General features: G+C 51.2%; 4 protein-coding genes across 4 annotated transcripts in view; all 4 read right to left on the reverse strand.

Moving 5' to 3' along the window:
- The window catches only part of HOXA5 (homeobox A5), a 7365-nt gene extending 5500 nt beyond the window's left edge, over window positions 1-1865 (reverse strand). Inside the window, exon 1 of the mRNA XM_044678479.1 lies at window positions 1030-1865. Coding sequence (XP_044534414.1) covers window positions 1030-1588 — 559 coding nt within the window. The 5' untranslated portion in view covers window positions 1589-1865. The remainder of the gene's footprint in view (window positions 1-1029) is intronic.
- A 1659-nt stretch (window positions 1866-3524) lies between these two features.
- HOXA6 (homeobox A6) lies at window positions 3525-6338 on the reverse strand. The gene is made up of 2 exons (XM_044678480.1): window positions 5474-6338; window positions 3525-4066 (listed from the first exon to the last, which is right to left on the reverse strand). The coding sequence occupies exons 1-2, from the start codon at window positions 5910-5912 to the stop codon at window positions 3807-3809; spliced, it is 699 nt and encodes a 232-aa protein (XP_044534415.1). The 5' UTR covers window positions 5913-6338; the 3' UTR covers window positions 3525-3806.
- A 6067-nt stretch (window positions 6339-12405) lies between these two features.
- Window positions 12406-16287, reverse strand: HOXA7 (homeobox A7). The gene is made up of 2 exons (XM_044677654.1): window positions 15803-16287; window positions 12406-14472 (listed from the first exon to the last, which is right to left on the reverse strand). The coding sequence occupies exons 1-2, from the start codon at window positions 16176-16178 to the stop codon at window positions 14168-14170; spliced, it is 681 nt and encodes a 226-aa protein (XP_044533589.1). The 5' UTR covers window positions 16179-16287; the 3' UTR covers window positions 12406-14167.
- A 7677-nt stretch (window positions 16288-23964) lies between these two features.
- The window catches only part of HOXA9 (homeobox A9), a 9897-nt gene continuing 7874 nt past the window's right edge, over window positions 23965-25987 (reverse strand). Inside the window, exon 2 of the mRNA XM_044677653.1 lies at window positions 23965-25481. Within this exon, the coding sequence (XP_044533588.1) occupies window positions 25243-25481 (239 nt within the window). The 3' untranslated portion in view covers window positions 23965-25242. The remainder of the gene's footprint in view (window positions 25482-25987) is intronic.

The following is a 25987-nucleotide window of genomic DNA, read 5'->3' on the forward strand; positions in this document are numbered from 1 at the left end:
AACACACGCTCAACAAGTCCTCTCTCCATTTCTCTCCCCCCCCCCCTCCACCTCCTCCATTTCCTCCCCCTTTCCTTTCTGCAGAGAAAACAATACGGTTTGGCGACGGGCGAACAATCAGCAGATGTAGGGCTGAGAGCTGGAGCTTTTTTCCCCTCTGCTGCCTGCTTTCTGCCTCCCCACCCCAGGAAGCTAGTCTCCCAGAGGCACAGCCCTCCCAGCTTTCATTCGATTTACTTTTACGATACCCTGAAAGCCCTCGAATAATGGTCATTTTACGATAGGAAAAGTGGTCGCCGGGTCATCCTTCCCCAAAGTTACAAGGAAGAAGGAAGCCCCCCTCCATCTTCCCCTCTGTTCTCCCGTACAAGTCCGGGGTTCTTTCTTTCTCCCCCGTGCCTGCTCCCCGAACTCCCCCCCTTCATAACCCTGTGAGCTCCTGCCCTTATTATTTCCTAAATTCCTCTGGGGGGGGGAGATATAATTAGTAACGCTGTTTCCCCACTATAGTCCTGCTAATAAATTATCCGCCGTGACAAGCACCTCTTCACTTCCCCCATTCCCAATATCTACCTCTCTGCCCCCTCAGCTGTTAGGAGTTGGGAGTGAGGAAGAAAGGGTGCGGGATTGCTTTCGCCTCCCCCACCCCCTCGCCCTTCTCTTGCCTCTTTCCTCCCTTCCTGCTTTCTTTTTCGTCTTTCTTTTTCTGCCTTAACTTGCCTTGCAAAGCGGCCATTTGGTTTACCCCATTTCCAAGCACAGTGAACTGAGAGAAGTGGATGCAAAGAGAGAGAAAGCGGGGCAGGCGAGGAGGAGAGAGAGAGAGGCGGAGAGAGGGAGAGAATGGCAGAGAGAGAAAGATAGGCAGGGACACAAGAGGCAGGCAGGCAGTTCAGGAGAGAGCTCGGAGCCAGCCATCGCGGGTTCTTAGAGAAAGGAGAGACAGACAGGCAGACAGGCAGGCAGACAGGCAGACAGCCGGAGGCAGAGAGAGGGAGAGAGAGAGCGAGAGCCCAAGGCTGGCTTTACCATGACTTATGTGCAGTTTCCTCATCCAGGGGTAGATCTGGGGCTGGGCTGGCTGGGCTGGACTTTGGTCGCTCTGGGCACTCGCCTGCTCGCTGCTCGCTGGGGTGTCATCCTCCGTCCCAGACGAGGTGCCAACCCCCTCTCTGCTTATGTGAGTGTTGCTGGAATTGGACGAAGTGCTCGTGGAGTTAGCTAGCGAGTTTTTCACCCCGTGATGACTCTCGCTGACAGGCGAAGCGGCCACGGCGGTGCAGGGCAGAGGGTCAGGTGGAGGCGAGTGAGACGACGTAGCAGGTTGGTTATACCTGGGCTCCGTGGACGCCGAGGTGGCATTGGCGGGGTAACTGCGGGCTCTCTCATTGGCACCAAAGTGGCTGGAAGCTGAGCGCCCAACGCTGAGATCCATGCCATTGTAACCATAGCCGTACCTGCTGGGATGCATGCTCGCTGAATCCCTGTATTGCTCGCTCACGGAACTGTGATCTCCATAATTATGTAACTGGTAGTCCGGGCCATTTGGATAGCGACCGCAAAATGAGTTTACAAAATAAGAGCTCATTTGTTTTTTGATATGTGTGCTTGATTTGTGGCTCTCGGTCGTTTTGTGCGTCTATAGCACCCTTGCACAATTTATGATGAATTATGGAAATGACTGGGACATGTACTTGGTTCCCTCCTACGTAGGCACCCAAATATGGGGTACGACTTCAAATCACGTGCTTTTGTTGTCCAGTCGTAAATCCTGCCTGATGACCTCTAGAGGTAAACTCGTGCACTAATGGGGGAGTTGGGTGGATGCTGGAGGCTCGGCGCGCGCGCCCCGCGCGCGTCCCCGCCACCAGCTCCCGACTTTCAGTCGGACTCTTGCGCCACCCTCTGGAGACAAGCTAGATCTTCACCCTGCAGACCCGCGGCTGCAGGGCTGGGGTCGAATCGAGGTTACAGCCCATTATAGCAAAATTATTGCATTTCCCTCGCCGTTCCATTAGTATGTACCAATTGTAAGGGCTATCAGCTGCAAATCACAAAACTAGAGATAATGCCAAAGGCCGGGGAAAATTGGTGAACTTTTATTATTTTGCCTTCACTTGCTTTTCTCTTTCCTTTCTTCCCCTCTAATTGTTGGGCTGGGTTGCTTTTTTTGTTTTTAGTTCGGGTTTTGGGGGGTCCTGCTGTCTGCTCGGGATTCTGCCAAGTCCCCCAACCCCCTTCTTTCTTTGCGGGGACGGACACCGAAGCAGTTGGAGAAATAAATCTTGACCCCCCTCTCAGCAGCTGCAATCACAGCCCTCTTTTCTGCAGGCGGATAAGTGCTCCTACCCTGCCGATTTGAAATGACAGGCATCTAGCAAAGCTAGCTTTTGTGTTGGGCTTTTCCGAGGCGAGGTCAAATTCCGTACCATTTGATGGTCCCGGGCGATTTGTTTCTCACGAGTAAATATGATTTGGGGAGGTAGCGATTCCAATCGCTTGGAGGACTGAGCCCGGGGAAGAAAATCTTTGACACACCGTATTCCAGATGCCCGAGCCGGCCAGCCCTGAAAGCGAGGGGGCTTCTGGCTGCATACTTCTGGGCTCAGGCGAGGCTCCCCACAAATGCAAAGGCAGAGGTGGGGCGATGCACAAATAGCTTTACCGACCTGCTTTGGGAGTCCTGCTCACAAATTCGAGGAGAGCCAGAATGGAAGCATTCCAGGGCAGCTCGGGCTGGGGCTCTTATTTTTCCTGGGCTCAGAGATTCGAAAGTATAATGACAAAGGTAGCAGAGAGATAAGGGACAGTCTGGACCAAGCCCAGGAACCACTTGGAAATGCGGAAAGCTCAGGCCAATGTACCACCCATTAAAAATGACCCCCCCCCCCTTTTACTGACACTTGAAAGGGGGGGAGGGAACCAACAACAACCCGGTCTTCTGGAATTGCAGCTGGGACTCCGTGTGGCACCTCAACCGCGGAAAGATCGAGCTTCTCCCGAGTCTGCAAAGTTCGGTGCCCAGATTTTCTTGCCTTCCTAGGAAGGTTGCTTTTCTTCCCGTTCTAGTTAGCCGATTTCATTGGGGGACATTAGTTTTGTAGCTCCTTCCCGGCGATTCTTTGTTTCCTGAAAGTTCTTCCCTTGTCCATTTCTGCCGGAGGCGAAATTATTCCTGGAGGTCTTTGGGGGGGGAGGGGGTGCGGGGGACCCCAACTGTCTTTTCCTCTTTTGTTCAGTAGATTTATTGGTTTATATCTTATCACGTTGTACGTTACTACCGTAAAACTTTTTGTAGACCCCGCTGGACAACCAGCTCCCAAACACCGTAGGGAGGAGACAACCCCGACCGTAAAGGATATTCTGAAAGGGTTGAAACCCGGGGTTGGTGTCTTTTCCCTTCCGAATCGGCTTTCAGTTCAATACGTGAACGGGTTCAGATGCCAAACTGGGCACCTCTCTGCTTCGGTAGCCAAATAAGAGCTAAGAGAACAGACCCTCGGACAATCCGAGATGCTCACTAGAAAACAGGGTACCTTCTGGGGGTTGGGTGCCTGGTTAACTGACTTTACACGAGAAGGAAAAGAGGGGGCTATGTACACAACAGGCTTTTCAGTGGCTCCCCCCCTTTTTTTTCTTTTTAAGAAATACAGTTGATTCCCATATATAGCTTCTCCTCCAGCTTTAGAAATCAACCGACTGTGAATACTTAGGGCAGCAATAGTAATGGCAGGATGAGAACACAAGAGGGGAAAGCCGCTAAGAAGGGGGAAGGCCTGGGAACTTTGCTGAGGCCGTTCGTTATTCTACTCCCCTGCCTTTTCCTCTGTTTCTTCGCTGCTGGGCTGTGTGGAATTTATGAGTTTGTTCTCTTTTTTCCATTTCATTCTCCTGTTTTGGAACCATATTTTGATCTGTCGTTCGGTGAGGCAGAGCGCGTTGGCGATCTCAATCCGGCGCCTTCGCGTCAGGTAGCGGTTGAAATGGAACTCCTTTTCCAATTCGAGGGTTTGGTATCTCGTGTAAGTCTGCCTTCCCCTTCGGCCGTGGGTGCCGTACACAGTACCTGGGAGGAGGCAAGGGAGAGGGAGTTGACTTGAAAAAAGGCTCGAGGATTTGAGGGAGAAAGAGCCAGCTCTGCTGTAGGCTCGCCCCTCTGGTCTCTCCTAGGGAAGCAAAGCTAGCACACTGGCTTATTTTTTGACTTTGCTAATTCTGCAGTAATGAAGGTGACTGAGCAGGTTAGTGGTATTTGTCCTAGGCAGGGATGGCTGTCTAAATTGCAATGATTGCGTTGTGTTTTTCCCGTCTAGGAAGGAAACCAATATTACTGCAGGGTGGAGAGGGAGCCATACTAATCTCAGCATATAGAGAGATAGGACCATACAGTGTGTGTGTGTGTGTGTGTGTGTGTGTGTGTGTGTGTGTGTGTGCACAAACATCTGTGTGGATATCAGTGGAGCTAAGCCATCATAGGGCAGCCAAATTGTGGGTAATAAAAATAGTCAGCTTCCACAACTCCTCAGTGATTCTTCCAAAACCACCTTGTACGAAAGAAAAGCGAGCATGCCCCCTTTGAAGATAAATGGGCGTCTTTTTAAAGGCACAAGACCTAAGTTTCCAAATCTGCTTCAGTCCTTCTGTCTTGCTCCAAGGGACCTTCTGTTAGTGGAGCTTCGGGGAGACAGGGCAAATAAAGGTGGAGGGAGGATAGGCTTCGAGAGTTTCTGGAAATTAATGGCCTTGAAGGCAAAGAGGGTCTTTGGGGTATCCTCCACCTTAATTAAGCCCACCTTGCTGAGGAACTGAAGGACTGGCAGGGTCTCAGAAGTTGACTATTCAGGGAATAGTTTCTGGCAGAGGGGGAGAGGAAGTAGGAGGGACAAAATCTGAAGCTGGAGAACTGGGTCCTCCAACTGCTTTAGGGTGTCACTAGAAGGGAGTAGATTGGGCAGCTCCATCTATCTTTGCATCTCCAAGGCGTATAGGAGAGGGGGGTTTGGTGTGGAGGGAGATTGATCATTAATGATGTGTGTGTATAGAATGTTGGTCCACCGTGGCTTGAAAACTCCACATGAGGATGTAGTATGGGCTCTCTCTCTCTCTCTCTCTCTCTCTCTCTCTCTCTCTCTCTCTCTCTCTCTCTCGTTGTCCATGTCACAGGTCCCAAGTAACTTGGCAATGGAGGCCCCCACCACCACTCCCCAACAGTGTCACGTTACATGGATACAGGAGCCCTGCCTTCCTATAATCTAGTTACCCCATTGGATTTTTCCCCCACTTCCTTTTTTTTTTTTTAAAATCTAAAAGAAAACTTTTTCTTCCTCCCTTTCTTCTTTCCTTTCTTTCTATTCTTTCTTATTTTACAGTCTCTCTGTGTGTCTCTCTCCTTGTTCTTCTCTTCTCCCTTCCTCCCTTCTTTCCTTTCTTTTGTGGAGGTGGGATTGGAGGGAATTGCATGCCAATGACTTACCAGCACAGGAGTTCATCCGCTGCATCCAGGGATAAACAGGACTCGTGTACTTCCGGTCGCTGCCTTCGTCATTTAAGATTTTGCCCTGCACGCTGCTTTCGGATTTGTATTGTTGCTCAGGAGAAAAGTGCAGATACTCCCCGTGGCCCCTCTGTTTGCCACTGCCCGAGGGAGAAGCGCTACTCAGGTCCTTCTCTGAATAGAAACAAGAGGTGCCGTACTCATAGGACGCTCGATTGCAAGCAATGACCGTGTTGGACTGTTGGTAGAAACAAGGTGAGGTGTATGTCTTGTCCTGGAGGCTCGATGCCCCATAAGAAGCGGGGAAATGCCTCAGAGCATCATAGCCAGCTGGATAGAGGGGGATTTGCCCGAGGAAGGAGTCCTGTCCATTAGGCAGGCTCCCAGGGAAAGTGGGATTCACAAAATAGGAACTCATTTGCGCTCCCCTCTGCAGGACTGTGATTTGTTGTGTATTAGTACATCTGGCTATAACTATTAGTAGTCATCGAACTGGTTTGTTTCTGGATGGCCGAGCGCCAAAAGCGACAGCAGCAAATAGCACCAGCTGACGGCGCGGCGGCCAATGGGAGCGAGCCGTGGAGCCCGCTCCCCGGGGACCCGCGGCGACCGAGCCAGCAAAGTTACAAACAACCCCCAGCCCGCACACCCGGCAGATTAATGGGCACGCACAGCCAGCCTGCCCGCCCGCCTCTCTTCCCGGAACGCCAGCCCAGGGCCGCCCGCCGAGGAGGGGGCCGGTCTCGGCCTCCTTGGCCTCGGGGCCCCGGGGATTTGGGGGCCCTTCTGGAGCCTGGTTTTGGAGGACAGCCTGGCCGAGGCCTCCTCTCTCTCTCTCTCTCTCTCTCTCTCTCTCTCTCTCTCTCTCTCTCTCTCTCTCTCGTTGTTTTTAAGCAACTGGAACTCTGATAGACCTTCTGCCAGGAAGGGCCGTGACAACAGATTCCACCCCCACCCCCCTTCTTTTCCTTTCCCACCCATCCTGCCCACTGCAACTGCAAAAAGGGACAGATTCGTCAAGTTAGGCTCCGCCAGGGGGAGGCCGAGGTCAGGGGGTCCCTACCCTTACCTAGCTCCCTCACCTCCCACCCATGGGCTCTGGAGCCCCACTAGTCGCTGGGGCAGGGGGATGGGAGAGATGACGGAGGCTAGAGGAGACCTTCCGCCTCTCTTCTGCTCATTGCAACCTGGAAGACTATGCGATCACCCCTTCCTCCCACATTGACCCCCAAAGAGGCCTGCGGAAGCCCCTTCGGGCCCAGACTCGGAAGGGGAGGAAAGGGAAATTTACACCCTCCTTGCCCAGGGCATCATGCTCAACCACTGTCCAAAAGGGTCTTTCTGATCTCCTTCTCCTCCCTCAGGCCTCCCTATCCCATTTTAAAAAGAGAGAGAATAAAGACCTCTACTGCCCCCGACTCAGGTACTTTCCAATGTTTCACTTCGAGGCCGAACACCGCCGGTGGCCCACAAATCCCCATTCTTCTCCCCCAACCTAGTTCCCGAAAGAGCGATCCCGAATTCGGCCATATTTTTTTAAAAGAGAAAAGAAGGAAATTTCCAAAAAGGAGGCGAGCTACAAAGGTTTCTGGGCTCCCGAAACCCTCCAGGGCCTCTTCCCTACACCTTCTCCTTCTTCCTGACCCCTCAAAGTATTCCGGTTTCCTTTCTCTCAGTTCATCGATGCTGTTTACACACTGAGATCGAAATCCAGAGAGAAACGTTTACCTTATTAAAAAGACACCAGCACTGAACAGGGCCGAGGGCCAGTGACCGAAGAGGCCAGGCAGCCCAGCCCTGTTCGGTATCCCCAGGACTAAATGATCGAATCCTGGCTTGATGAACATTTGAATGGACTGATACATCTTTAAAGGTCGAAATCTGCGCCCTGGAGGGGCTCTGCGAGCCCCAAAGCTGGGGAGCTTATGTTCTGGATGGAGTTAAGGTAGTTGCCCCCAGAAATTCTGGAGGCTCCTTGAAACAACGCCGGGCTACCTAACCCCTTGCATTCCCCAGACAGTAAATGAATGAATGGCTCCATCCAGGATGACTCTCCAAGAGGTGTTTCCTCTAGATCTTTGACTTCCCAACAGATGGATCCATTTCTTTAAAAAAAAAAAAAAAAAGGCAATAGCGTCCCAGTGGCATTTTTATGGTTGTGTTTGTAAAGCCTCCTGAATTAGCTTTAAAACCCTGAATTCTATGGTGGCTGGAGAAAGTCTATTTATGCCATTTTGCTGAATTTCCGGAGGCTGCTTACAAGATCTGTAAAACCCTAGCGAATGTATGCAACTCTCAGCAATATCCTGGTGGTGTCAGCGATATCAGTGGGAGAAGCAATTACCTTCGGTGATCAAGCAGGAACTTTGTTCATCTTCTCTCTCCCCCCCCCCCCCATTTTCTTCTCCCTTTCCGCATTCCTAATCTGGAAAGATCTGGTGGGTACATGTGTATGTTTACAAACAGCCGGAGACTGTGCATACACTGTGTGTGTCTGTGTTTATTTCTTTCTGGGATGTAGCTGAAGTCCTCGTGCCTATTTCCAGAACAACCCACTCCCTGGAAAGTTTTACCAAAATAAATTGGTGCTGGGCTGGAGCACGAAAATGGGGCTATTTCCCCCCCGCGTTTCAGAACCGAGGCCAAAAGGAATCAGGGGAGAGAGAAAGAATTTGTGTTTGAAAACTGCGGGGGGACAAAGTCCTGGTTTAAGTTAGGCGTTTTCAGTCAAAGCTTTCAATAAGGTATTTGGTGGAATCTTGGGAAAAGCGGGGACTTGGGGCTGCCTGGCTATCCGGACGAACCTTGCCCTTTTCTCCACGTCCTTTCCATCCCCATAGCACCTCGGGGTGAGGGCTGGGACTTGGGCCGGGGTGTCATTGTTTTCGTGGTTTGGCCTAAATTCTCGGTACGGTTTTCCCGAGACAAAGTGAAATTCTCATTTTTTCAGGCAGGAGGGAGAAACGTTACGTCCTTGTTTCCGTAGTGACTAAACCGGAAAAAAAATATTTTTTTAATTCCATAAACTAAAACCAAAATCGAAACCGAGCGTGTTCTATAGGGCTGATGTGCGATAGGTTGGCAGCCGACCAATTTGTTTCTCCATCCAGCTTTAGGTGTTTTTCATGAATCAAAAACAACACACACGCACACCAGGAAACTGGTGTGACCCACACAACAAGCAAGCGAGATTAGACCACAGCACGAGGCAGACCCCAGGGGCTCCCTCGGAGGCCAGACGCCTCCCCCGGCCACTTCCCAGCTCTCTCAAAGCAATAGAAGGAAGAGGGGGGGGGGGCGGGAAAGGCCACTTACCTTGGAACTGCTCTCCAAAGAGGGGGAGGGGAGGGCACCCCAAACATCTGCCCAGGATTCCAAAAACCCCTTTCTCTACCCGCTACTCCTCATTCTCGCCCGATGTCATAGTGTCAACTCCAGCAAGTCCACAGTCCGGCAGGGCCACGGCCATGCCACGCAGTCTCCTTCCCAGTCAATAGGATCAATAATTCAGAAGCTGCTAATCACACAGGTGCGGGAGGAGGGGAGGGGGAGCTGGACCCGACCCCTCCAGGCAAACCCCTATTTCTTCAGCCACCGACTGAAGATAGTCTCTTCTCAGGTTCAGACCTGGCCCTGGGCGGCCCACAAGCCCCGGAGCTTGTTCTCAGACTCCCAGATCCAAATGGTGTTGGCTAACCATCCCTATCCCCCTCCCAGAACCATTGTTTGGATTCCACGGGCATGAGGGACCTCATTTGGGGGGAGGAGGCAGCCATGCTATTCAATCAGTCCTCTCCAGGCTATGCAACCGGTTTCCAGAAATGTGTAGTTGGGGATGGGGGTGGGGGTGCCCAGGCCATCCTTGGGCCTGCAGAGAACCAACTGGGAGGTGGGGCGTGATCCAAAAATGACCAGGTGCCCACAACCTCTCTGGGTAGGCCCGTTCCCCCTCCCCATTCCATTCTCCCACTCCAGTAATTCCACCAAGGGGAAGTAAGCAGCCACTCTCTCCAAGGCTCGGCTTCCCCTTGGCCGCGGTCGCTCGCCGATACTGCTCTTGGCCACAGCGTGGCAGCACTGAGCTCCGAGCGAGCCACCATAAATAATCGCACCCCCCTCACTGCAGTTGCAGGGGAGCAGACACCGCAGTGCCATGCAAATACAATTCTTTAGCCGCCGAGAGAATACATACAACGCCGGTGTTAACATTAGGAGTGCGCGCGGCTCCTTCTGAATTACGGTAATGAATACCAAGATATTCCCGGTGCCCCTCGCCCCTGCACCACTGCCGGGGTGAGGGGTTTTCCTGTCCCTCTGCGCTCCGCAGCTCACAAACCAAACCCGAGGGCACCCTGGACCACCGAAACACATGTTAGGACGTCAAATACGTTCCGAAAACAGATCCATTGCAGCCCTGCTCAGATCTCGCTGCCTTTGCCTTTTCTTATGAATCACCTTCACTCTCCCTTCTTTTCCCACATAACCTATTCCCATTGCAGTCAGGTACAAGTCCTCTGTCCCAAGCTGAAAGAAATTTGCTTCTGATTAGAAAGGAGTAGCGAGCTCCCAGGCTGCCCAGAGACACCGAGAGATACATGCGGAGGTGGACGTACAGTCACTCAACACCCGTGGGCCCTGGGGTCCACGCTGCAGTACCTGCTCCCAAACACCCAGGCCGCCCTTGGCCACCGTAGAAACCGAACCGTTCAAAGCCCGTCCCGACCACCACCGGCGAACCTTCATCCAATGTACACGTAAACCTATTCAAGCGAACCCCCCAAATTCCAACAACAAACCGATTTCCTCTATTCTCCCATTGCAGACCTCTCTCCTGGAAAACCCGTACCAAACGAGAAGCTGGTCCTTGCGAGAGGGCTCTCAATTTGTAAGTCTCTTTTTCACTACTTTTCCCCCGGCAAACCGAACTCACCCCAAATTAAGGGGCAGCTCGGACCCACATAAAAGGCTGGCCCATATATAGTTTTCCTTTTTTTTTTTTTTTTTCCCTCCCCTTCCTTTGCCGGAAATAAGTTCCTTCGTTTGTCTGGGGGAGGGGGTAGAGGAGGGAAGGCGGGAATCCGAATTAAATTGAATCACCATCACCAACACAAGAAAAAAAAAAATTCCTCCATGGCAAAAAAGTCCTCAACTCCAAACCGTGGGTCTCTATGAAAAATTACAAGCCTTTTTGCTCAGAGACAAACGCTGGTAGTTTGGGTGTCTCTAGCGCTTGGTGCCCTGGTAGTGCCAGGATTCTGAGCCATGGGCATGCCCAGCCAGACGTATATACATATACGTATGGAATATATATGTCTATACCATATCCAATATTCACTATAGATCTACATCAGGGTGTAGGGATTTCTTTGGCAATGTTTGCCTCCACACCGGTCTCTATTTAGGCTCTCCGAAAGCCCTCCCGCCACTCAGCCACGCCGCTGCTAAGCTACCTCTGAGGCTAGTGGCGAACGCGTCTCACCTTTAGATTCTGACTTACAGGAAAGAGCTCGAGCCATTCTGACAGCTGTCGCTTTGCCTGCTGCCCGGGAGACGAATCGCCCTCCTTTTGGTGCCAGAAGAAGCAGGAAATTAGCCAGGTTGCGAGCTGAAAATCGGCCACTCCGCCGCTTGGAATCCAGCATGCCCCATCTTCCTTTGCACCCGAGCTCCGGGAAAGGCCCCTGCCGGGCGGCCAGGGCTGGGAGGCCGCCCCTGCATGCTCTCCTTCTCCGCTCCCCATCGCCTTCCAAAGAACAAACGCTATGGGGACTGAAAAGCCTGAGATCCGAAGCAGTACCGAGCTCAGCAAAAGAATGCAGCTCTATTCTCGCAAGGGAAATTATAAAAAAGTTCATGTTCACGGTTACCATCCACATGACCGACAGCGGCCAATGGAAACCCCGAACAACTCATAAAGTTGTATTGCAAAGTTGTAAATTTTCATAAACAACAACGGATTTATGGCCTTTTCCTCATCACTGAGAAGAGGCAGGTCTTACGGAGGCGCCATCTTACCAGGAAGGCAGCCCCAGAGTGCTAGGCTTGGCTTTTTGCAGACCCACTTTGCCCTCGTTTTATTTGAGGAGCAATTAGACGCTCTCCCAGCCAGGAGGAGGCCGCCGCGAAGGCCGCTTGGCAGAGGCAGGCAGAGTGGAACTCTGGGCCTCTGCAGGTCAGCCCTGGGCTCCCTTCCTCACCCCCCCTCCCCCTCCCCCTCGCTCTGGCCTCCTCCTCCTCCTCCTCCTCCTCCTCCCCATCCCCAATCTCTTCCCTGGCTGCAGGAGAGTTTGAGTGAATTTCGATTTCCCTTCCCCAGGACCCCTTAGCAGCAACTGCCCATGGGATGAGATGGCCTAGCCTAGAATAGAATGGGACGGCCTAGAATAGGATGGAGCCATGGACCAGGGCTAGACGGGAAGGGGGACGATATCCAGCAGCAGGCCCTGCCAAGGGCACTTCGGCCACGGAGCCCCACACTTTTTTTTGTCTCGCTTGCAGTGTGGCTCCTGAACCTCACGGGCTGGGGCAGAACCTCAGGGAGACTGTTTCAGCTCTGCCGGCCTCAGCTTCCCAGCGCAGGCAGGCTATGGAGCTGGGGCGAGGTAGGGCCAAGCCAGTGTGATGTGGGCAATCCCCCAGGACCCTATTCTGAGAAAGGTGCCCGTTTGGGTGTCCACTTATGCGAGCCACAGCGCTGGAATGTTGGCAAATGGAAATGTGTTTGTATTCACAAAGATCCCGAACATTCATGTATCCACATACATGTGTAAGTGGCACATACGTGTGTCCTTATTCCACACGCTCATCGCTCAGACGATATTCTCCCTCCCTGCCCCCCCCCCCAGCCCTTTATTTCCCCCAGTGCTTTTTCTGGTGCCTGGCGGTGAATAAAGAAAGCTAGTCTATTGTCACCAAGCATATATGCATTTATTTTTCTATGTAACATAAACCACATTTGGAGGGGGCAAGACCGGAACAGTCACCTCCTTGGAGTTCACACACACAGTTGGGACTCTCAAGACCTACATAGACGGCAGCGCCAATGTCGACGGGAACACGAGAGAACACCAGAGACAGGGGCAGGGGTGGGGCAGGGACCAAGACCGGGCAGCTTCAACAGGGCGTTATAGCCGCCCCGCCAGCCTGCCTCGCTACAGGAGTTAGCAACAAAACACCACACTACAAAGGTATCCCGATGAATGACAGCCTTCCCGAGTCAGGACAAGGTCTTACAAAGAAGCTTCAAGACAATATAAATGACCCCCCCAAACTCGATCAAATATACAGGCTTTGTTAGTGTAGGAAAAGTCAGGGTAGCAATATTAAACACTGGGTAGGAGGCAGGATTCGGGGCGGTGTGGAGAGGTGAGCAGGGGAAGGATAAGGTGTATTTAAGTGTGGGGGCGGGGGGAATGGTCACTTTCGCCAGAAACTTGGTTCAGAGGATGTTGCAGCCCTCGGAAGGTTGGCCAAGCAGAAGCCTAAAGGGGTGCCAGCCAAGGGAAAGAGGGTGCCCTCCTCACCCCCTCCCCAGAAGCGGAGGCATTTCTTCTGAACTCGGAATGTTCAGGCAAGGAGAGGAAAGCGAGTTTGCAGCATATGATTTCACTTAGAGTCGCTTTGGAATAAATATATTATTATTCTTTTCAATTTAAATAGAAGCCAGCGAGCCCTGGTCCCCAGTTCTCTGCCCAAGCTACGAAAAGAAGCGCTCCTCCACAGTCAAGTGGACTAAAAGCCTTTTGTGAAAATATTATGCTTTTCTTTTTTCCCTTTTCTCTTTCTCTTTCTTTCTTTCTTTCTTTCTTTCTTTCTTTCTTTCTTTCTTTCTTTCTTTCTTTCTTTCTTTCTTTCTTTCTTTCTTTTTTTAAATCAGTCATCTTTAGCATCTAAGCCTTCTTGGATTTCTAAAGTACAGTCTCAATGGAGGAGCTAGGTAGGTGAAGCAAAAAAATAGGTAGTTTGGAAATCAGATAGGTAGTACAGATCATTGCTGGAGTGTAGTGGTTGTCTAGGTGTATGTGTATGTGTGTAATGGCGTGTTGTGTGTTTGTGTGGGTCAGAATGTCTCTCCCTTCCCCACTTTTGCTCTTATTGCCCTTTCAGGAAGGAAAATGAAAGAGACGATTCTGAATTGTGAAACGGAAGCCCCAGAGCTCGGGGTTGGCATATTAGGTAGTTTGGTGGGCGCCTGAACGCCCTTGCCCTCTTCATCAGGGGGTGACCGAGCCCAAGGGCTCTGTTAGGTAGTATCTCTGAGCGCCAGCGCTGTGTACCCGTCGGGCTCCCTCGGCCAGGGGTAGGGATAGCAGCCACGGGGCCGAGGGCACTGACTGGGCAGGGGGGCCCTGGCCTATGCCGGCTCAGGGTAGAGGAGCTCAGCTAAGAGACTCCAAGGGACCCGGGGAGGAGAAAGAGGGGGGAGGGGAAGGGGAGAAGAAGACACAGACTAGACACCTCTGCGTGGCCAGTCGTGGGAGCTGAGCTAGGAGGGTGGCAGGGCAGGGGAGAGGAGCTGGATTTGGGGTGGGGGAGGGTTGTTTTTTTTTTCTTTTTCTTTTTTTAAAATAAAACGGGTAAGTCTCTTAAAGACGCTTTTCCGACTGTCACGTGCATCCATCAGACTCCACAGCTCGGCTGGGCGGCTAGGGCTTCCTTCCTTCAGCTCTAGCCTCATTCTTCCTCCTCCTCTTCCTCCTCCTCCTCCTCTTCTTCTTCCTCCACTTTCCCGGCCGAAGGGGTGGTCGAGGCGTTCTCGGTGGCGGCTGGAGCTGCAGCTCCCTCGTCCTTGTGCTCCTTCTTCCACTTCATCCTCCGGTTCTGGAACCAGATTTTGATCTGCCTTTCGGTGAGACACAAGGCGTGGGCGATCTCGATGCGCCGCCGCCGTGTCAGATAGCGGTTGAAATGAAACTCCTTCTCTAGTTCCAGGGTCTGGTAACGGGTATAGGTCTGCCGGCCTCTTTTGCGATCCGGACCTGCAAGCAACGCCAGGCACCGAGAGAAACAGAACCCGTGGGGGATTAGCCAGGGAGGAAGAGCGAAAGTTCCTTATTTCCCCCAGGCGCCTAGACCCTTTAGCCCCCACCCCTTCTTTCCCCTCGCCTTTCTGGCCCGGCCGCTCGACCTCCCACCCCTCCCCCCAAGCCCCAGCCCCGACCAGTTCTCCAACTCCTGCTGCCCCTACTTGTCTACGGAGTTGGGGGGGGGGGGGCTGTCGGGATGGGAAGAGAAGAGAAGAAATAAAAAACAGATCTTCATGGGGGGTGGGGGTGGGGAAGGAAACATCAAGTCCCGTCCAAACTTTAGGAGGCTTTTTTTTAACCCCTTTCCAGCCGGCTAAGTTTCCACAATGCCTGCTCTGACAAAGGGAAGTTAGCAATATAGACTGGGGGCAAGTAAGAGGAGTATATCTCCTTTTCCAGTCGAAGAGGGGCCCAGCAGCCAGCCAGAGCCAGTGCAAATCTCTGCCAGTTACTGGGATCTTTGGATCCCTTCTCCGTTCCCTCCAGTACCCACAAACACGGCCGACTCCCAAAGCAGCTTCCCTGGGCAGCTGGGCCTGTCTCCCCAGTCTAGCTCAACATGGACCCCCTGCCTTGTTGTTCGCTCAGCAGTTCTTTCCTGAACCCGTCCGTCTTTCTATCTCCCCAATCCTCCTGCAACCTCTACCCCAAATCTGCCTGGGCTCCAGGTGGGGTGGGCAGGGAAGGCTTGAGGGTGGCTCCCGACCCTTCTCTCTCTATGGAGGAAGAAAAAGAAAACGAGAGAAGAGAGCAAAAGGAAAAAGAAGAGGAAATGGCGAACGAGTACACTTAATGTTAAAAATTCCAAAGCAAATGGAGTTAAATAAATTTACGAGGATAGAACCCATTAATTGGGCAATAAAAAGTTTTATGATACTCATTTACATACAATGCTACGGGCTCTCTACGCAATGGCGCCTCTGCTATAATTAAAACCATGGAGACTGGCTCTGACAGGAGTCACTTTGGTTCTCCTTTTGCCTGCCTGCCTGCCTGCCTGCCTGCTTGCCCTCTGCTCTCCAGCCCTGTCCTGCCCTCTTATCTCCCCTGTCCTGCCCCTGCCTCTCTTATTTGTCCCGTCCCCTTTATTGCCCTAGCCTTTCCTGTCCTCTCCAGTCTCCTTTTTTGTCCTTTCTGCTCCTTTCCTCTCTTCTTCCCTGCTCTCTTCTTTCCCTGCCCAGTCCAGTTCTGTCCTCTCCCCCTCCCTCTCCTGGTCCCTCTCGCCCCTCTCCTCTGTCCTCTGCCTTCTCTCCTCGCCTCTCCTCGTGTCCGCTGCCCCTACCTGAAGACCTCATCCAAGGGTATATCCGGAAATTGGTCTCTGCCTGGCTGTGCAGGGCGCTCGCCTCGGCTTTCTCACAGCTGCCTTTGGTTAGGTCATTGCAGAGGACGGGGATATTCTGATCAAAGGACGAGCAGTGCAGGTTGTAGGCGTCTGAGCCCAGGCCGTATCCGGACGAGAAGGGGCCTGGATAAATGGCACTGTTCACATTGTACACGCCGGGCACTGAGGAGGCGAAGGCGCCCGCGCCGGGTCCGTAGCCGCTTCTCTGAGAGTTGGTGGCAAAGGAGCAAGAAGTCGGCTCTGCATTTTGGAACAGAGAAGCCCCCGCCGTATATTTGCTAAAAAGCGCATTCACATAATACGAAGAACTCATAATTTTGACCCGTGATTTGTTGTCCGGCAGGCTCCCGTGTCGGTTTTACGAGGTAGCGTGATATATGGTAACATTACACCCCCAGATTTACACCAAACCCCATTTTCTTTTGGACGGAGCTTGCCTCCAGCACGTGACCGGTCATATGACGGCCTCCGCCAATCTCCTCCTCCATCACAGGTGGTAGAGCTCAGGGTGACTCCAGCCTCCCTCCTAGCATGGCAGGGGAAGAGGTTCAAACGGGGGAGGGAGTATGTACGCGCTCCGTGCGCCGACCGTCCCGTGCCCTGCCTAGGGTGCGGGTCCAGCGGTGCCCGGGTATGCGCGCACCCTCGGGACCAGGGCTCCCTGGACACTTGCCCCTCTGCTAAGGGTGACCACAGGCAGAGAAACCGAGACAGTATCCAACCCTTTCCCACCCCCCCACTGCCATCACCCTCCCTTCCTCCTGCTTCCAGACTGTTGTTGTCTCTTCTCCACACCGTTTCCCCTACCTGACTCTCCGGGCTTCCCACCCACCCTGACCTCTCCCTGGATTCCTGCAGGGCTGAGACTGGATGGGCAAGGTGCCGGCCTGGAGGCTGTGGGTGCCCCTCTGCATGACCGCTGTCCCGCGGCTTTAGTATTTCCCTCTCCACCATGGCCCGTTACAGGCAGCGTGTCCTATTTGGGTTTGCCAAGAAGGCACAGTCGTTTCCAGATGCAGTTAAAATTAAATATTAAAATAAAACAAGTCACCAAATTAAACAGGAGCCATGCGTCTCCAATGAAGTAAAAGTTTCCGAAAACCTCTGCCTGGGCAATCGAGGCATTCATTTGCCACCCCAAAGGAAGAAAGGAAATATCTCTCTATTAATAACTCTAGTTTGCAAACAGGATTTGTTAAACCCCCAAGTTTTTCCTGTCGCTCCACCCCACCCCCTACTCCTCTTCTCGGTCTTCGGAGTCACCTTCCTCCAGAATCTGCCTCTCAGAAAGAGGAGATTACCTTCGGGTCCTTCCACCCCAGGCCAAACCGCTGGTCGTATAGGAGAACTGGGGGTCTCTTCGAGGCCCGTTTTGACGTTTCTTTGTTCTTTGATCGAGTCCCTGCAAAACTGGGGCTGAGGAGCTGATACCAACCATAGCTCTTTCCCCTCCTACGCCCCTAGCCAGGTTTTCTGCTCTTGGGATCTATAGCTTCAAGAACAGATCGGAAAAGCGAATTGGGTCGAAGAAGGATCCCTTCAGTCAATTCAGTCCCACTAAGCCTCTACTGGGTCTGTATTGTGTCAGTCTAGTCCTGTACCGGGCCGCAAGAGGATGGGTCTAGAGAATAGGAACTAAGCTTGAAGCGATGGTCAATTTGGGGCCCTTCCCAGGAAATGCATCCCTTTGGAAAATCGGCTTAAATGGAGGGTGGGAGTGTGTGTGTGTGTGTGTGTGTGTGTGTGTGTGTGTGTGTGTGTGTGTGTGTGTGTAGGGAGTGGGGGTGCACTGGAAAATCTAGCTTTATTCCCCCTTTCACAGTTCTTTCCCAGACTACTTTTCCCCAGCGCCCCAATACAGTCTCACACGCATACTAGCGCAAACACACTTACCTTTCCCGTGCTCCGCAGCAGAAGGCCACCTTATCCCCCCTCCCCCGCATCGCACAAGCTAAGCAAGAAGCTTCATTGCCTCCTTCAGCGCTCCCCCCACACCCCAGCCCAGCCCAGCCCTGCCCTGCCCAGCTCAGCCCGCCTTCCAACAATGGAAATGCCTCTCCATTGAGGATGTCGGGGCGAGCCCTTCCTCTAAACGGATCGTAAAATGACTTTGCTTCGGCCCTCAGACAGAGGGCCCGGGTCAGGACAGCTTTTACTGCCCGCCTGTATTGCACATCATAAACTGGAGGGAGCACAATGGATTGCCCCGGAAATTCTCCTGCAAATGAGAATTTGGTTCCTCGGGTACAAAGCGCTGCTCACCCTTTAAGATGGTTCCTGGCCGGTGTGTTTGGCCGCACCCTCTCTGGGTGTTGACAATCTGGGAAAAAAAAAAAAATACACAAAAGGCACTCGGAGGAATGAGGCTCTGGAAGGATGGCAGGGCCCAGCAGCCCCGGAGTCAGGAATTAAGAACATGTCACTGAATTTGGCTAAAGGAAGGCCCAGGCCCTTTTGGACACTGGACCCGAAGGGGAGGTAAACTAGTGGGGGGCTTGACCTGGAGCTATGCCCTAGTCGCCTTGTCTGGGTACCTTCTACCCGTAATTACTCGGAACCAGAGGGTCCAATCTCCTGAAAAGCCTGTTTATGGGACTCAGGAGGCCAGCCCTATCCCAAGTAAAGGAGGGAGGGGTGAATGGGGTGGGGGGCAGAGGAAAAAGACAAATATCCTAAATAGCATCACTCTCTGGTAGGAAATAAAGGTCTAGGGACATTAACCAAAAGCGAAGGCAACGAGAAGACGACCCAGGAGATCAAAGCGACTGAATTAGACTGCTTTAGACCAATAAATTGTTCCTCTGGTGACAACAGACCAAGATGCAAGAGAAAGAAACAGGCAGCCCAGCCCCTGTCTAGACTCCAGCGATGAAGATAGGCGACAGGGTTTGCAGAGATGACATTTAAAACAGACCATGCCCTTTCCGAAGAGGCTGGGGAAGCAGGAGCTAGAAGAAAGGTGGGGCAAAGAGCACAACGAATTTCAGCACCCCACAACTGGGGCAGCGGGAGCTGCTCTTTGCAAGCCTCTTGCCCTCATGGGACAGACAGGTCGTGCTCTGTTCACATCGAGCCCCAACTCCCTGGCTGCTGCTCCCGAATCTCCAGGAACTGGCCTGCAACCACGACCCTGAATTGAGGAGAGTCTAGAGGGGAAATGTGTGTATTATGTTCCCTCACTTTCTTTTAAAACTCTTTTTTCCCTTCTCTTTCTCTGCATCCGAAATGGTCTTCCCCGAGCCAGGTTGTCTTAAATTCCAAAGTCAAAAATTCTCTCTAGAACCGCCGAGGTTTAGCCTCCACCAGCGCTCCTTTACACCCGAGGAATTATGGAAACAACAACAATCACAGTGTATTGTTATTATTTGGGATAAATGGCAGGCCTACAGGTGCTCACCTATGTCTGTGTCCACGCAGCCCTGTCTATGCATTTATAGAAAGCCCGCTCACCGACTTAGACCGGCCAAAGAGGTCTAATCCCACCTCTGGCTTTAGAGAAGGAGGGTCTCGCTCCCCGCACATTAGCTTCTGGCTCCTGGCTCTCTTTCCCCCAGCTGTGTGTTTCTGTATAGTGAGAGCCAGAAATATAGTCATCAATAAAAATATTAATGCCCACAACGACCTCCCGGTCCGTGGCTCTCCACGGCCCCAGCCTCTTTGCCAGGGCTCCCTCCTCGCTCCTTTCTGAACGCCCTTCCGCGTGCCACTTTCTCCTCGTTCGCTGCCTTAACTGGCCAAAGAGAATATTTGTTATTTGTAATCCAGGACATCTCCGAGCCGGCAGGATTGGGTGATAGACTCATTACAGACCCGGGAAAATGAGCAAAGAAATAGAACGAGAGGTGGTTCGGGCTGTGGCCCTGCCGGGTGTCCGAGCTAAGAAGGAGCGCTTGCCACTCACCCCTCTCCCGAGCCCGAGCTCTCCAGCCTAGCTGCGTAATTCAGGGGGTCCCATGCAGCACTGGGTCTCCGAGGCCCGGCCCGCCAGTCCAGAGCATCTGCGGCTGGTGGATTGGGGGGCTTGAAATCTCTGCTGACACAGCCCTGGGCAAGGCAGGCCCACCACCTTCACGGGGTTCTGCCCAGCAGCTGCCTAGTCCAATTCCCGGCTTGGACAACCTGAACAAACAAGTTAGCCTTTGGGCTGAGCCGAGCAGTCGATCCGTTTGGTTGCATATCTGTAAAAATACAGAAATATCTCTCTGTGCTTTGTGCATATACACGTATGAATATTACAGATGCACACATGTGCGTGCATGTATGTAAACATACATACACACCAAATATCTACAGAGAAATCGTTCTCCATGTAATCAGAATATACACAGACACAGACGCAAATCTGTTCAGGTCCAAATACCAATTTATGGAGTTATTTCACCCTCTTGGGTAAATGCATGTGTATGTTATGTGTGCGTGTGCATGCACACACGTAGATAAATATGGCCAGAGACACCCACCCACAAACACATGGAATAAAAGAAAGGAAGAGGTCCATATGAAGCCAAAATCCCGTCCTCAGTTTTACAGCGCGTTTGTCGCGGAGATCTGGGTCATAAACATTTTGTGGGCTTGGCGGAGACTATAATAACCCAAATAAATACAACTTGTGCCGGATTTCCAGAGCTCCCGGGTGGGTTCGTGGTTTTCTCAGTTTTCTTTTGCTTTTTTCCACTTGGAAACAAACCCAGCTCCCGGCTTCCTCACTCTCCTCGTGGAATGGCAGAAGTGGTGCTGTGTGTTTGTGCGTATGGAACGGAGGTATTGTTTGATTTTTTTTCCTTTTCTCTCCTTTCCTGGGACTTGAACCCGGCTCGCACTTTAAATACTTGTGGTTAATTCTCTCTCCCCTCCCGCTCCGACTCAGGAAAACAAAACCCTACAGAATCCTGGCGATTCTCTCCTTTTTTCTTGCAGCAAATAAAAAGAGGAGGAAAAAAAGGAGAAAGAGGAAAAGAGAGAAAAAGGGAAGGAACGAAAGAGGAGAGAGGAGGAGGGAAATTGAAGATAAAAATCAACGCTGCTCTACTTTTGTAACTGAGGAATAAATATTGATTTAAAAAAGAATAGTCTGGCTTGTTGGACTATTACAAATTATCTTTATTTTATAAATTAAATAGTCATTTTGGAGGGGTTTTTAGCCTCTCGCAAAAGGCAATATTTAGAAGGAAAAGTCGAGGCCCCTAAAACTCATTTTCAATTTAAGTGAGTCTCTGCTCAATTTCTTTAAATACTTTCTTTCAAGTAACCAAACCAATCCCTAACCTGATCTGTTATGTTGCTGCCGGTGGTTGTTCTTGTGATTATTTTGTGGCTGTGTGAGTAGGTGTGTATTTCTCTCCAGAGTGCTGGGCTTCTCACCGACCAGCTTTGGGGACCCTTGGCTCCTCTGACTGGGGACCAGGGAGGGGACCCACTCTGGCAGGTTATGCCAGCTGAGAACGCCCTTCTCAGCGAGACTGAGTTCCACGCGGGGAGCTTCTCTCCAGCTGCTCGTCAGGGCAGAAAACGCTCGGACCATAGCGTCGGCCCCAAATTGTCCCCCCAAAACTTCTCTTTTAAAACCCATATCCTGCAAACGCCAGTCTTTTCCAGCATTCAGTACAGGGGACAGACTAGCCTTGTCCACAGACCAATTTATCTTTTTTTTTTTTTTAAACCCTTCCAGCAAGGCATCAGTCAAAACATGAGCAGGACCGGAAATATCTGACCGTTGTTAAACTCAAATCAGTGGCTTCAAATCCAGAAATACTCCCATAAAGTCGACATTTTAGAAGCTGCTCTGAGTCCGGGCTGAGGGCTTCATGGCGGCAGCAGGGCTGCTTCCGTGGAACCACACTGCCATCTGCTGGTCACTGGCCGACACTGCAGCTCTCTGGAATGCCCAGGATTCGGGCCCAGCAGCTGGCCCCCCCCTTAACAAGCTGGCCTTGGGGCCAGGGACGCCAGTCCCACTTCCAGCCCACTGCAGGGTCCCAATTATAGAAAGGGGAAGGGGGGAAACAACTGCCATCCTCTTACCCTGTTGCTTAGAAAACATGAAAGATAAATGTCCAAACTGGAGCCCACGCCGCCCAAGGGGCAGCAACCAGTCCCCATAAAAGGGGGCTGTTTCCTCACACCCCCCCTTATCTTCTGAGACCAGACAAAATAAATGAAAAAAAGCTTTTGTGGAAAAATCTTAATTGTGGCTGGACAGTTGTAAACTCATTAAGGGCCGAATTCCAGACAGTTTGCAGACCCGTCCTTTATTACACACCCTTAATGCCCATTCTTTGAAGTTTCTTCAGTCTGCAGCAACAGAGGGTGTCCCAACATGGACCAATTAAGGCCTTCCTCCCTCCCTTCCTTCCTCTCTCTCTCTCTCTCTCTCTCTCTCTCTCTCTCTCTCTCTCTCTCTCTCTGCTTTTGACAAGCAGAACTACTTCCCCCTTTACTAATTATAACAACACATTCAGCTTTTCAGAAGTCAACTTAAAAAAAAAAAAAGGTTCCATCGAGCATTTTGCTGCCCCTTGCACCTCCGAAAGGCCTCCCTGCCCGCCTGGCGGCGGCCGCTCCCTAAGTTTTGTCCTCTCCCCCTGAAGCGCTTTACACCCCATAAACGCTAACAGCCGTCATTTTCTTTTATGGCGTTCCATGGTTCTGCGTTTTCCTTACAGATTCTTCTGCCAAGACTTGCCACTCTGAGTGTTCGCTCTTGTTGGCCCCCCTAGAAGGCAAGTCCCCCAGTGATTCTTCAGTGTCTCTGCTGCCTCAGCCTTGCCTGAGAAAGGCAGCCGGGAGCAGGGGTTGAGGGGACGTGGGCTGCAGGAGAGGAGGAAGAAGACTTTCTGTGAGAGCTAAAATGTCAGCCCAGGCAGGAACTGCACTTTAGACTGTCATCTACCATCCAGTTCTTTGGCTGTTCTCTGGAGGCCTTCCATGTCTTCCCCCCACCCCCCACCCCAAACAAAATTTCGTTTTGCCCCATGAAAATTCCTTTTGCCTTTATCCCTCCCTCCCTCCCTCCCTCTCTCTCTCTCTCTTTCTTCCTTCCTTCTTTTCTAAAGCCTCCCAGAGTCTGGATTGAGAGCTTTGTGGCTTCATTTCTATCTCCAGGCCACTGGTAAAATTTTATTTTTTTTTATTAAATTTATTATCGCTCCAAAAAAGCCCTATCTTTAGGAAAGAAACTTTCCCTTTCAAGTTCAAAACAAAAAGAGAGAAATGGAGAATGAGAGAGGAGAAGAAGAGAAGAAAAAGAAGAAGAAGAAGAAGAAGAAGAAGAAGAAGAAGAAGAAGAAGAAGAAGAAGAAGAAGAAAGAGAGAGAGAGAGAGAGAAAGAAAGAAAGAAAGAAAGAAAGAAAGAAAGAAAGAAAGAAAGAAAGAAAGAAAGAAAGAAAGAAATCTTGGGGAAAGACCACCACTGTAGGAAGAGGAGGTTGTTGGGACAGGGGGAGAGACTCCCCATTTTTCAGGAACTGGCAGCAAATAATTAAGTTTTCAAACGTAGCTGTAGTCTGGATTTCAGGACATTCTCCATCACCCGGATTAGACGCACGCAGGCAGTGGGAGCTATTTTCACTTGGTTCTCTGTCCAATTCTTTCCCCATATGTCTGGCCCCTCTGCTCTCTCTCCCTCCTTAGCTGGGCTGGTTCGCCCCCTTTTGTCCACCTACTTTCCTTTGGGGGTCCTCTGACCGAGTCTAAGGGCCCAAGGGCCCAGATTGGAAACAAGCATTGAGCCTACACTAATGGGAGCTCTCTGCTCTCTCCAGCTGCAGCCAGTTCGCTGAGAAATCTTCCTTCTCCAGTGTCCCCTCCCGGGCCAGGGCAAGGGGCCAGCGTCTGGGGTTCAGACTGGAAGTTACTGCCTCAGTCTCGGTCTGGGGAGGGAAGGAAAAAACTAGGAACCACAAAAGAAAGCTGCAACTAGGGGCCTGTCCGGACGGGAGGAGAATGCAAAAAGAAAGCCAGGTTTAGGCTCTGCCCCTGCCCTTTCCGCAGTCCCTTGGGTTGCCCGGCCCTGGTCCCCCCTCTAGAACCTGGCTGGGGAAAAAGCAACCCGGCAGTGGCCGCTTAAAGAAGGACGTTCGAAACAGCGCACCCGCAGAATAGAAAAGAATCAATATATTTTTATTTGGCAAAAAGTTAAATATCATCTCAACACAACAATTTGGTCAGTAGGCCATGAGGTAACTCTTGCAAAATATACAGTGTATTTATTGTTCTGCCTCAACAGAAGTCCCCAAATTTCAAGTGATACAAATCTACGGTAGCCCGATGGCAGGTTTCATAGCGCATAATTTATTATCAATAAAATTAACTCCATTACAATAAGCATTCGTTCCCCCCTCGTTAAAATTAAACGTAAACTATAGGTAGTTACCTTCTTCACGTGGACAAATAACTCGGCAATCTGAAAACGGCTTCACCGGTGCAAAAACAAGATTCAAGCTTGCCGGAGTATTTCCTTTTTCCCCCCATTTTAATATATAGATTATATACAACTGACAAGACAGTACTAGAGCTCAACTGTACAGACTAAAGTGGCCCGATTGGAAAGCCGTTGGGGAGAGGCCACGGAGTCCACAGAGCCCTCCCAGCCTAACGATTTTTCTGGTTTGTTTTTTTTTTTTTCTTTAAATTTTTTTTTTCTCGCCTGGGCTGCTATTATTTTATATACTCTCTCTATTTATATTACAATCGAAGGTTAACTGTCTAGTTATACAGAAGAAAGACGGATTACACTACAGAGCTAGACCCTTTGCCACATTTCTCGTCAACAACCTGAGTTCGAATGAGATTCCTAGCGTCCACGATGACAACCGGTAGGGCCGGCACCCAAGCACAAAAGTGGATTCACGAACAATGATTAACCACAAACAAAACACATGTTCAAGTATTACAGCAGCCCTCTCCGCTGCCCACAGAGCAAATCAAAGAACTACACACACTACGCGCTACAGTCCGTCCAGAGAGTTGTGCATTAGGAAAAAGGTAGTTATTTTTTTCCCCCATAAGTAAGGAACAGGTAGATTTCTTCTTGTCTTTTCTTGTCTTTTTTTTTTTTTTTTTTTTTAATACAAGCCAACACACACAGCCATACAGCACTAATGCCCCCTTTTTTTGTCCTAGGATAGAAAATGAAAAAGCTTACGGTACCTCCACCACAGGCTGGGCAAGGCCCCGTGCTACCAAGACAAGGTAGTCTTAATGAATGATAAAGATTGGAGAAAAGAGGAAGAAGGGAAGGGGTGGGGGGGGGGATGGGGATGAGGCCTGGATACAGTCCCGGAGATTGTGTGAGAATCATGGAGGCTGGGGAAGGGGGAAGGAGAAGGAAAGGGGTGGTGGTGAGATCTTCTCCCAGCCTTCTTATCAACCCGCTCACATCATTCATCCTTTGCTCGGTCTTTGTTAATTTTCTTCATTTTCATCCTCCTATTTTGAAACCATATTTTGACTTGTCTCTCGGTGAGGTTGAGCAGTCTGGCCACTTCGTATCTGCGATCCCTGGTGAGATACATATTGAACAAGAATTCTTTCTCCAGTTCCAGTGTTTGGTGCTTGGTGTAGGGACAGCGCTTTTTCCGGGTGGACCTTGCGTGGAGCCAGTTCGCAGCTGGGTTGTCTGGGGGTGGGGTGGAGGGGAGCAGGAGAAGACAAGATAGCATGAGAGATTTTTTCCCCCCCTGGAGATTATAAGATAAGAAGCAGCAAAAGCAGCAGCAGCGACCACCCAGCCTTGACCAATTTTTCCGGGGGGGAGGGGGGGAGGGTTTGGGGGGAAATCCAAGGAGATTGAAGGTTAGGATGTCCCTTTCTTATTTCCCAAGACCGGGTGTATTTGTGTTGGGGGGGGTGTTGGGGCCAGACACAACGGAATCAAAATACGGGTGAACACATGGAGGGTCACATACAATTTACACATAGCCTAGCCAAGCCCTTAGCCTCCGCCTCCTTGCTCCCTGGTTGTTTTAGATTGATTACAGAATGTAACTTTAAAATACACCTCCCCTCTCTCCCTCCCAGAGGAAAGCACACTGAACTGTAGTGGCACCGAAATCCAAATCTTTCTTCGCTTCCTTCTCTCTCTCTCTCTCTCTCTCTCTCTCTCTATCTCTCTCTCTCTCTCTC

The sequence above is a fragment of the Gracilinanus agilis genome, chromosome 5 (genome assembly GCF_016433145.1).
Source record: "Gracilinanus agilis isolate LMUSP501 chromosome 5, AgileGrace, whole genome shotgun sequence".
NCBI lineage: Eukaryota > Metazoa > Chordata > Mammalia > Didelphimorphia > Didelphidae > Gracilinanus > Gracilinanus agilis.

What these genes read in the sequence shown, in the direction of transcription:
- HOXA6 (XM_044678480.1), bottom strand. Translation starts at nt 5,912, where the DNA reads ATGAGTTCCTATTTTGTGAATCCCACTTTCCCTGGGAGCCTGCCTAAT. An exon ending in GCGGATGAACTCCTGTGCTG is followed by an intron (nt 4,067 to 5,473) that starts GTAAGTCATTGG and finishes GCCTCCTCCCAG; the next exon opens with GTACTGTGTACGGCACCCAC.
- HOXA7 (XM_044677654.1), bottom strand. Translation starts at nt 16,178, where the DNA reads ATGAGTTCTTCGTATTATGTGAATGCGCTTTTTAGCAAATATACGGCG. An exon ending in CCCTTGGATGAGGTCTTCAG is followed by an intron (nt 14,473 to 15,802) that starts GTAGGGGCAGCG and finishes CGTTGCTTGCAG; the next exon opens with GTCCGGATCGCAAAAGAGGC.